Source organism: Zingiber officinale, unplaced genomic scaffold, assembly GCF_018446385.1.
Source record: "Zingiber officinale cultivar Zhangliang unplaced genomic scaffold, Zo_v1.1 ctg132, whole genome shotgun sequence".
In the NCBI taxonomy this organism is placed as follows: domain Eukaryota; kingdom Viridiplantae; phylum Streptophyta; class Magnoliopsida; order Zingiberales; family Zingiberaceae; genus Zingiber; species Zingiber officinale.
This window is the reverse complement of record NW_024589828.1, coordinates 1-11,553: the sequence shown is the minus strand read 5'-3', so window position 1 is coordinate 11,553 and position 11,553 is coordinate 1. Positions and strand designations below refer to the sequence as shown.

At 37.6% G+C, this 11,553-nt stretch overlaps 3 protein-coding genes across 6 annotated transcripts; 2 read left to right on the top strand and 1 right to left on the bottom strand.

Moving 5' to 3' along the window:
• Positions 1-951: 951 nt before the first annotated feature.
• LOC122036065 (ABC transporter I family member 19-like) lies at positions 952-4,949 on the top strand. Of its 4 annotated transcripts, none has more exons than XM_042595251.1 (7): positions 952-1,143; positions 1,818-1,978; positions 2,422-2,473; positions 2,871-3,007; positions 3,453-3,539; positions 3,616-3,954; positions 4,759-4,949. In XM_042595251.1, exons 1-6 carry the CDS (start codon positions 1,014-1,016, stop codon positions 3,910-3,912), a joined length of 864 nt encoding a protein of 287 aa, XP_042451185.1. In that variant the 5' UTR covers positions 952-1,013; the 3' UTR covers positions 3,913-3,954; positions 4,759-4,949. The 4 variants fall into 4 exon arrangements, with proteins under 4 accessions (XP_042451185.1, XP_042451186.1, XP_042451188.1 ...); XM_042595252.1 differs by having other exon boundaries at positions 4,744-4,949; XM_042595254.1 differs by having other exon boundaries at positions 4,564-4,796.
• A 3,334-nt stretch (positions 4,950-8,283) lies between these two features.
• On the top strand, positions 8,284-9,619 carry LOC122036074 (protein CUP-SHAPED COTYLEDON 1-like). The gene is made up of 3 exons (XM_042595268.1): positions 8,284-8,550; positions 8,641-8,906; positions 9,029-9,619. The coding sequence occupies exons 1-3, from the start codon at positions 8,382-8,384 to the stop codon at positions 9,458-9,460; spliced, it is 867 nt and encodes a 288-aa protein (XP_042451202.1). The 5' UTR covers positions 8,284-8,381; the 3' UTR covers positions 9,461-9,619.
• Positions 9,620-10,776: 1,157 nt separating this feature from the next.
• Positions 10,777-11,549, bottom strand: LOC122036079 (GDP-mannose 4,6 dehydratase 1-like; the record flags this gene model as incomplete). Its single annotated transcript, XM_042595274.1, has 1 exon — positions 10,777-11,549. A coding segment is annotated over one exon (612 nt), but the record flags the coding sequence as incomplete, so codon positions are not given.
• Between the last annotated feature and the right edge of the window lie 4 nt (positions 11,550-11,553).

Sequence of the window (11,553 nt, the reverse complement as noted above, 5' to 3'; positions counted from 1 at the left end):
TTTTTTTTCTTTTTACAAAACTCGAAAAAAGTTACTTAATATCCTAAAATAGTTATTATTATTTTAACTTAAATTAAAAAAATAAATAATCTCAGTTAGTTTCATTGATTATATTAGTTTCATTGATTATTTCTGGGATGATCGATCCGATCTTATGAAAATTTTCTATCGACTATTAGGTTAATCGATCGGTCTTACGAAAATTTTTTATTGGTCATTAGAGTAAATCGGGAAGTGTATATCGTGGCCAGTCCAGAAGTCCAGTATCTTTTGGTTACACTTCTTATTTGGAGGAAAAATTCTTATAAATACATTTTAGTTGGGGTTCGAACTGTGAATACTTGGATGACAATCTGAATGTCCTATTGCGTTAAAAAAAAAATGATAATCCCAGTTAGTTTCATTAACTATTTCTGGGGTGACTGGTCTGATCCTAAGAAAATTTTCCATCGACTATTAGGGCAATCGATCGGCCTTATGGAAGTTTTCCATTGACCACCAGGATAAATCGGGAAGTGTATATCGTGGCCAGTCTAGAAGTCCAGTATCCTTTGATTATGTCTCCTATCTGGAGGAAAAATTCTTATAAATATCTTATAGTTGAGATTCAAACTGTGAGTATTTGGATGATAATTTGAATATTCTATCATAGTATCATGACCCGGGGACTATTATTATTTTAACTTTAGGATGATATGGTCGACTTTAATGTGTAAAATAATCTTATAGGTCATTTCATTCAAATGAAATTTTATAATTAAAAATAATGCTTATATAAAAAAAGAATTTTATCTTTAAAAAATGCTACTGTTATTGTATTACTATTTATATTTTTTGAGAAAAAAATTTCAAATCATTTTATTATTTAAGAAGAATTGATAGTAATTAATTAATTGCCCCTGATCATTTTATGTAAAAATGAATAATAATAATACATTTTTGGGTAGGTATCAATCAAATCCGATCCAATTAATTAAGCGAAGACCGGTGAAGTCTTCTGGCGGACAAAGGAGATGATCGGCGGCGGCATCGAGGTGTCAGGCCTCCACTTTGCCTACGAAGGCCGATCGCCGCTTTTCGCTAGGTTTAACCTGAACGTCTCTCCCGGTTCCCGATGCCTCCTCATCGGCGCTAATGGATCTGGTGAGTCTTCCCTCTCCTAACCTAGATTTGTCCTTCTTTGATATTGCTAGGTATTCTTTGATTTCTTCCTTACAGGTTAAATATAGTACCAAATCATATCTTTTCCTGTATTTAAACTCACTTCAGAATTTTGCGTGCGTAGATGAATTTTAGTATAGAATTCTCCTTGAAGTGAATGCTTTCTGGCCTCGGCTAGTTGTATACATCGTTGAATTGGATGAATCGTTTTGACCGTAGCAAGGATTTGTAGTCAAGTTTTGCACGGTATACTGTATAATGCTTGTACAATTGAAGATCGTGCCCAAGTATAATTTTTTCCAATCTTCCGGAAGAAGAATGATTTAAAGTTTTTAATTTGCATCTCTCCGTGTTGAAACACATAGGAAATTTGCTTTTCAGTACCTTGATTGACCCAACTATTTGAGATCGGCAACATGGACCGTATTCCTCAATTTGAATCTATGCAACACTATATCACTAGCAATATTAAAGGAGAAAATATTTTTATTACATTATTACAAGTTGCGCTATAATTGATTCAACCCTCGAAATTACTCTTCGATTCCAGTATAAAAAATTACTTGTACTCTAATTGATTCAACGCTTAAAGCTACTGTTGAATGCGAGTATAAAAAGTTTTCCCTTCAAACTCTATATTTGGCGGGTTTCTGCAGGAAAAACTACCCTTTTGAAGATTTTAGCAGGGAAGCATATGGTTGGGGGAAGGGATGTGGTGCGAGTTCTTAATGCCTCGGCTTTCCATGACACGCAACTTGTTTGTAGTGGTGATCTTTCTTATCTTGGTGGATCTTGGAGCAAAACTGTTGGATCAGCTGTGAGTGTTTGGTATTTATTGTTGTCTTCAAGTGGAGTTAATTGACCTCCCCTTCCCCCAAAAAATAAATGATAATTTATTATGTATGACTTTCCTGATATTAGTCCTGTCTGGAACTAATCAGTTTGGAAAAGTGAATTTCTTTATCATCGATTAAGTTTAATATGCTTTTCCTTTCTGTTTTTGTTTGAAATTCCTAAGCAATTGAAATGCAATATAATGACTAGCAAATGGCGAAGTTGATAGTTGACTGGTGATGTTTTCTGATTGATGTCCCTTGTGTGTCATAGTTTCAATCTATTCCACGATATGAGATCTGAAACGGTGTTTGACATATGCTGTGTTGAAAGTTGTAAGCATAGCAAGGAATAAAGTTGTTGAAAGTCTAAACTGCATTCATTAGTGGATTGATTATCTAACTCAAGGACTTCTTGTTCACTCAGGGAGAGATTCCACTCCAGGGCGACTTTTCTGCTGAACACATGATTTTTGGAGGTATGATGTTGAATGAAAGTTTGGGTGATGAGAATTTGATAAAATGTATTACTTGATACGCCTTTCTCAAAAAAAAAAAAAAAATCTCTTGCTGGATTTGTCTACATCAGATTAATAATGTTAGTATTGGTAAGTTTGTTTTGAAATGACTACTTATTGATTGCTTTCCAAGTACTGGCTGTGAAAGCAAGAAATGTTTGCAATTTTGTGCGGTAGGTTTTTTCTCTCTAAGAAAAATATTTTTTATGCTTGGTGATCTTTTCTTAAAGTTATGTGTATTGATTGAATTAACATTTCTGATTGTAGTTTGCCTTTGCTAGTGTCAGTGCAACTGATTGTTGAAAATAAATGATGGAAATATGTACTTATCAAATTATTATTCATCATCTCTGAACAGTTGAAGGTGTCGATCCTGTTAGGAGAGAGAAATTGATTGATCTTCTTGACATTGATCTTCAGTGGAGAATGCATAAAGTTTCCGATGGACAACGCCGCCGTGTCCAAATATGCATGGGCCTTCTCTACCCATACAAGGTTAATTTGTTGCCCATTCCTTTTATTCATCATCAACAATCTGGAAAGAAGAGCATGTTTCCTCATTCCACTCCCAAATGATACTGTTTCTGTTTTCCAAGCTAGTATTGTAGCAGAAGTTCTTTGCAAAAACAACAAAGGGTACAATTTCATGCTGCTACAGAAGATAGTGCTCAAATCATCATTCTCGAGTGCTTCTGGATATAGTGTTCGCTAATAATATTTTCATTGCTTAACATGATTTGGAAGTCTATGGTATTGTGATTTGTTCACATAACTTGGTTCCTGGAGACCTAATTAGAGATTAAAAAAATGACATGACACTTTTTCTGAACAGGCGTTAAATTCCTTCTTTACGGGCATAGACTTTGATGATATTTTGTCTAAATGATGGGATCTTGTATATATCTGTAGAGATTTTGCTTAAGCTTCAAATTGAATGCAGGTTCTTCTACTCGATGAGGTGACAGTAGATCTCGATGTTGTGACAAGAATGGATCTTCTTGATTTCTTCAAGGAAGAATGCGAACTGGCATGTGCTACTACTTCTCATAGCTATTTAAGCATTCTGTTGTTCTGTTTTATGATGTACTGTCATTGTATTTCAGAGAGGAGTCATCATTGTCTATGCAACTCATATATTTGATGGACTGGAGTCATGGGCAACGCATTTGGCCTACATCCAAGATGGTGAGTTGCTGAGGTCAGGAAAGATGTCCGACATAGTTGAATTGAAAAATGCTGATAACTTGCTGTCGGTCGTCGAGTCATGGCTTCGATCGGAAGTGAAGCTACCGAAAAAGGAATCCACAGCCCCTATTAACTCTACAACACCAGCAAGCAGGCCCAGTCCTTTTGATTCTTCTCCTTTTAGATCATCCCGTCATATGGCATACTATCGCTGATTCATTATGGCCTTTAAAAATCACTGTTCTCCTGAACTAGTGGTAAGATCATGGATTATGTCCAAATCCTATTCTTGGCTAATACGAAATAAAGAGTCAGTTCTTCTTTCTAAGGTTCATAATGGTTCTCTCATGTAGTAGGTAAGTATCTTGAAGCCAGATCATGTTGCTTCAGTTTGTGCCACCAGAAAAGCAAGCAAAACCTTATCGTATTTGAGTTGTCAAAATTTTATTATGTAAAAAATTGGATGTTGTGAACATAAGATAGTTACTTTTATTTTCCAAAAAGGGCATTCTTTGGCCTAGCACTTTCAAATTCGTCATATGCTACTCAACAGACAACAATGTTGGAATGGGTTTGGTTTGGTTGCATGGGATGCAATGAGAAAGATTGCGTTCTAATGGTTGTGGTATGCCAATTAAATGAATGAATGCATTCCATCCCTTTCATATTTGAAGAGGCAGAAAACTTCATAGTTAGCAGTACCTATATAAGTTGGTTCAAAGAATGAGAATCCACTTCCTTAAGTATGTAGTTCCTTAGTATCTTAATTAGTGGTAGAGCAGTAGCTTGCCAAATAATATACGTGTATGTATTCAGAAGTGACAATTGTGTTGATATTTCAGAATGCTCATGGTCTTTTTCTGCAGAGGGTTTTCATTTGCCGATGCACTATACCTATGGGAAGTAATTAAGCTTTCTAATTGCAAAGTAGTTTTAAATTTTCAAAAATATAATGAAGAAAGTAAGTGACAGCGCATTGAAACTCCATGCCAAGTATGTCTCATTTGATTGTAGCTAACGAATGTGTTTACAAATGACAATAACAGGGCATTCTTCTGCAGATAAAGAGAACTCTTGCTTGAAGCCACGGGCCAAAGTTGAAAAAAAAAAGAGACTGCTTGAGCTTTGTTGCTTTTATTTAATCCTTTGTTATTCCTTCGGAGCTGCAAATGCAAATGTAAATGGAGGAAGAAATTTGATTGTATTTGTACAGATTATTTTTGCTCAATTATTGTCTGATAAAGTTGGATCCCGTAGAGTGTACGTTGCATGACATGTCCTATTCGACTTTGCACAGGTAGTATTTGGCATCAGGATTGTACGTTTTTCTATTGTATATCTTCATGATTGTCATGTGGGGCAAGAATAACCTCACCTGATGAAGTTCTCGTGAACTCTTGAGGTTGAATCGAGGATATGATTCGTATTCTTGTGTATTATACCTACAGCTTAAGAGTTCGAACGATTTAAACTATCAATTACAGCAAATTTCTATCAAATTTATTCCTAATCTGATTGAATACTACTTGTGATTTGTTAGGTTACGATGTGATTATATTGTGATATCTATGGGGACATTATCAAGATTTCCTGAGTGAGATGGGATCGGTGGTGAACTATGTTTTATAAAATATGATGCAATATATATATATATATATATATATATAGTGGATGCTGAGATTAATATCTCTCAATTATCCTCTTCAATAATTAGTCTAAAGATTATGTTCAAAATCTAATTAAACTTATCCACAAATGACAAATCTTATACTTTGTTGGCTTCGAAATGTCTCTCTACAAGTGGTTAAATTAATGCTTTTAAGGCTTCATTTTCTATCAGATTTTTGCGTTATCTCTCTCTTTATGCATTTTGCTTTTCCTCCGTATTAATAATTAATTAATTGGCCTAAATTAACTTATATAAATATATAATCTGCTCTAAAATAAGTCCAAATTGAACACCAAAAGGCCAAACTCATGGGCCCTTTTATAATCAATCGATAATCCTGAGAAAAATATAATTAATTATCTCAACTAATACATATTAAGTATTGCTGCTTCATTCTGCCTTGCCTCGCTTTTAATTAAGAATCTTGTCGCCATCTCCCTATTATTTTGCTTGCAGACAACCACTTTACCAACTTCTCAAGTCATATAATTAATTAGACATGCCCAAATCCACACTTCCACTGCATGCAAATTCTAAATAATCACTTAATTCCTTAATTATGTTACGTGTCGTTTGATTAAATGACTAGAATAATTATAGGTACGAGTTTGATAGTAAAATAAATGAGAATGAGAATAGAAATGAAATACATCCAGTTATATGGGTTTAATTGATTTCCATAAATATAAAAATCATTCTTAAATTATCATTCTCAAACTCACAATCCAAATATTATATTTCACTATCATTCTATTCTTTCATTCCCAAACCCATCAACTAAACATCCCTTTAATCAATTAACTAATTAACAAACAACTTAGATTGCTTGAGAATGAGGTGTGCCACAATGGAGAATGAGGTGGCGATGAAAGATATTAAAAATAAAGGGAAAGAAATGATTTAAATTCCATATGGTTGTAATTAATAAGGATATATTAAGGCCAAGGATCGATCGACATGTGCAAATGAAAGATAATAAGAAATGCGAACTGCACACTCGTAGTTCAATCTCTATCACACAGTGTTCATGCCTTCTTTCATGAGTCCCGCTGCCACAAGAGAACGAGAAAGGTGCGTGGCCATCCCATGACAATTTCCCTGTGTACTTAATTAGCTTTTAGCAATAATTCGAAACATCATAATTAGAAATGACAAGGAACTGAGGAGAAGAATATTCCATGTGTATATTATATTGGCTATATATATATCCAACGTTTACACATCCAATATTAATTAAGTTATCTCTTCAATCATATTATCACATGTGTATGCTGGGCTGTGACAGAGAGGAGAGTTTGATATGTGAGTTTGTTCATTAATTATTAATTCCAAATCATGGAGTTCAATTATTGCACTCTTTCTAAGGCTCGTCAAGATCAAATGATTTATTAATTAATTAGTTTCCTAGCTTGAGAATAATGTGTCTAATTAGTAATTAAATTATACTGATCATGAAGTAGTCTCTCTTCTTTGCTCGACTCTCCTTTCAATGATTGGATTAGGACGTGTATGACTATGGCATGTCATCCTCATCATGTGAATGAAAGGCAGCCACCTAGGACTATGACTCAGTAAAATGGATAAAGTTTTAACTTAATGACTAATTAATCCAACAAATTAAAAGCGTGCATGTTTCATTACTACTAATAATTGACTTGTTTTACAATGGCGACAAATATGGATGTACAAGTAATGTCTCCATCTCGTTTAAGATTGTTAGTTATTTTTTTTTCCATTAGAATTTAATTCGTAACTACTAACTAATATGATCGATCTGCATAATGCGCTAAACATTTTCCTAATTCGATTTGAAGAGGCTTGGATATCAATACATATGTACTCGAACTAGTGGCTTAAGACTTCGTTCTAATCTGCAACACACAAATGTCAGTGTTGGGTTAGGAAAAAGGTCCCAACATTGACCCTCTAATATTCAAGTCAGTCATCAAAATAGTAGAAAGAAAATGGAGCAACATAGTAGCAGAAAAAACACAAGCGTAAATAACGAATAACACATACCTCCGTCGGTGCATGGACCCTTTTTATATATTGTTACAATAGGCGACGTTCACGCTCCTCAAGGCACGAGTATGTTTTCCCAACTATCCTATGAAATGAAATGTTAGAAAAGTATCTCTAACACCATACCTCAACAGGATATGCAAATCTCTAAGATGACAGTAGAAGCTTCCGTCGTACGATTTGCCTGTTGTCAGCGACATTACCTCCCGGGGATATTAAGAGATATGGGAAGGATCCCACTATTTGGCCGAGCGAGGTAGCCGCTCGGCCGAGACTCTCCGCCCGATTAATCTCAACTGCTTTTCTTCATAGTGACTCGGTTCGACAAATTGTTCCTCGCCCAACCGGACATAAGCTCCGATCGGCCTGACACTCGCTTAGTCAATTGCGAGCACATGATATTCTAGCTTTACTAATCCAGTTCGAATGAGTAATCTGTCCCAATGAACCTGCTAGTCAACCGGACACTTCGAACTTGATCGATAGTTGACATCGAATACCGCTCAATCCACTTTTAATAAGTTCATTGGTCCTCTAACATTAACTTCTCTGATTTTAATCTCTACGTCGACTACTATCTTTATCCTTAGATATATGTGTGGATGAGTACTTAATAATTTTTTAGATTAGAGTTTCAACAAAACATAAAGGTTGTTTTAGCCTGATAATATATACACAGTAAAGAGCTACATCAGCTAGATTTCTTGTGGCGATGGATATCTGATCAAATTCTTTCTCCACAAGCATAATATTTGTTAGGGAAACACAGCATCTTCTCGGAGATAACGACCGCCGCAAACTCTGGAAATCATGACAGCAATCTGATACCAAACAGTACGTAAGCCGCTTTTCATAATATAAATTAATCGAGCTATACGTATCTGTGTGTATATATAGAGAGACTAGCGAGAGAGAGGGAGTTCAAGTAGTTTTCGCACGAAGAAGGTAGCTAAGCCTTAAATTTGAGGGCGGGCCGGGTGTTAATTATTTTTAATGAGTTTAAGGCACATTGAGTCGACTCTCCCAGCTGGGTTTCGCTTCTGCCCTAGCGACGAGGAGCTTATGTGCTACTACTTGCAGAAGAAGGTAGCTAACGAGAGTTCCTCCCGAGGAACCATGGTCGAAGTCGATTTGCACACTCATGAGCCATGGCAACTTCCAGGTTAGTTAATTAATTAATTAATTAATTAATCAATTACTTATTCTATTATTGCTGTTTGTATTGATGTGTATATATCTATGTATGTATCAGAGGCGGCAAAGCTAAACGAGAAAGAGTGGTACTTCTTTAGCTTCCGAGATCGAAAGTACGCGAGGGGTTGGCGATCGAATCGAGCGACCAAGAGTGGGTATTGGAAGACGACGGGGAAAGATCGCGTGGTTTCTGATCCAAAAAGCCATGAGGTTGTGGGAACGAGGAAGACGTTGGTGTTCTACCAAGGGAGGGCTCCCAAGGGGAGAAAGACTAATTGGGTCATGCATGAATTTCGACTAGGGATGCTACATGCACCTCCCAAGGTTCGCCATGCCCATGCCCATGCATATATCTCAAATTCTTCTTCTTTAATTAATTAATTCCCTTTTATTATATTCTTCTTCAGATATAATTAATTAATTTGGTGTTTCATTGTGCGTAACAGGAAGACTGGGTGCTCTGCAGAGTATTTCACAAGAAGAGAGGCATGGAGAATGAGCAGGAGAATATCCACAATCCGAGCTGCTCGACTCCGCCTCCTCTTCCTCCTGATCAGCATATGCCTACTGACCATTCAATTAGAGTACTGTGCCATGAACAGACGACGACGACGACTTCGCCGGCATTCCCCATTGATCTCCCAGTACTGCAGGAGGGCAACTTTCTCGACTTGGCATGGCTGCGCCACCACTTCATCGAAGACAGTACTGGCTTGCTGTTGGATGTGGGTTTAGACGGAGACAAAGAATTGGATGATCATGAGATGGTGGTGCAAAGGCTCGGCGGAATAATGGATGACAACTTTGGAGCTTGCAGTACTGGTTTAGGAGTTCGAGGTGGAAATAATTACAACGTCGATCAGTTCATCTTCCCCTGATCGATCCAAGCAAATTATATATATCCAACACGACAAATTCATTTCGCATAATCTCTAGCTAGCTAGCATGTGTATAGGTACAGCAGTGTTGTTTTCTCTTTCGAATTCATGACACAAAATATTATACGAGTTCATGTTGTGATTTTGTTAATTTACTTGCAAAGGATTTTTTTTTAAAAAAAATTAATAATTGTTTATATAATATAATATAATATAATATAATTCTCTAAGCTAGAATGTTATTATTAGAATATTAGACGGCCCAGGTTGAATAAAATGTGAAAAAAAAATTGAACAGTATGAACATTGCTGAAAATTAAATGATACGGTAATAAGGAAGAGTCTATTTGACACGAGTCAATTATCATGTATAGATCAAAGTTAAGATGGTTACCACCAAGAAAACGGATCATCGATCGATCGGAGAGGCCCTTGTCCTATCGACCATCATATTGTCCGATCGGCCATCTGAGTAAACAGTATAATTAGTTCGGTCAACAGAAGAACAAGTTACGCGAGCCGAGGCCCGAGCCGAGCGGACCACTCGTCTGGCTCGAAGAATGACGTTGGCATTATACACTTAATGAAGCAATAAAATAAATAATTAATAAAGGAAAGAGAAAATAAAATAGAATACTCTATCAATCATTAAATGAGAAGAAGTCAAGATAAAGATATCTTCTGTCGGTAATCAATATCATTAAACAGGAGAAGATGAAGGGTCACCAAGAAAGGTATAACAAGGGCACACAACACAATGTATGAAGAAGAAACACAAAATCTTTATCCTCAACGCAAAAGATCTCTTCCCTAATTTTGATTTTATTTTGTAAAAATCGAGGTCTTTTCGAATCAACGAAACTGTCACTTCTCCGATTATTCAACTTCACGCCTTCGGATAGATCACTAAAGATAAAATTTAGACCGTTATAATAATTTAGAAAAATATATAAACCGTTTTAGAAGATGGAGGTGATTAATAATTGAGCGGCATTGATGACCATCTCAATAAAATAGTAAGGCAAGAAATTCGAAGGGTAATGTTGAAATTCAAACGCCACACCAAAGCTTAGCTAATGGTGTTGCTGACGACGGAGACAAGAGCGGCTACGACTTCACTGCCATCTTTATGTTTCATTTCGTCAATAATATATCAATATAAAACCGAACATTAATATATTAGAAGGTTTAATCAATTTTAAATTCTTATAAAATTAGTATTTTTTTTTTTAAAATGATTGCATAGATATATGATCTACTCATCACATGAGTCGAATAGTGGCCCTAACCTTAAGGCGATCGCAAGATCGAACATATTTCGGAGAAAACTTTGGGAAATTAATTTTATCGAATACGAAGAACTCAAAATGACAAAACGCCGCAGAGATGGAGCGGAACTAGGGCTGCTGGTGGGCGTCGATGTGTCCGACATCCGCGAGAACTCAAAATGACCAAACGCCGCTGAGATGGAACGGAACTAGGGCTGCTGGTGGGCGTCGATGTATCCGGCATCGGCGAGCACCTTCTCCTTCTTGGCGATCTCCAGGTCATGATCCACCATCATCTTCACCAGCTCCAGGAACCCTACCTTGGGCTTCCACCCCAGCGCCTTCCTCGCCTTGCTCGAGTCGCCTTTCAGGTTGTCCACCTCCGCCGGCCGGAAGTACCGCGGATCTATCACCACGTGCTCCTTCCATTCCAGCCCCACGTAGCCGAACGCCGCCTGCAGAAACTCCTCCACCGTGTGCGATTCCTCCGTCGCCACCACGTAGTCCCGCGCCTCCTCCTGCTGCAGCATCATCCACATTGCTTCAACGTAGTCGCCTGCGAAGCCCCAGTCTCGGGCGGCCGATAGGTTCCCGAGGAAGACCTTGGTTTGGAGGCCGAGGCGGATGCGGCCGACGGCACGGGTGATCTTGCGGGTCACGAAGTTCTCGCCGCGGCGGGGGCTCTCGTGGTTGAAGAGGATGCCGTTGCAGGCGAACAGTCCGTAGGCCTCGCGGTAGTTGACGGTGTACCAGTGGGCGGCGACCTTGGCGGCCGCGTAGGGGGATCGCGGGTGGAACGGGGAGCTCTCCGACTGGGGCGGCGGC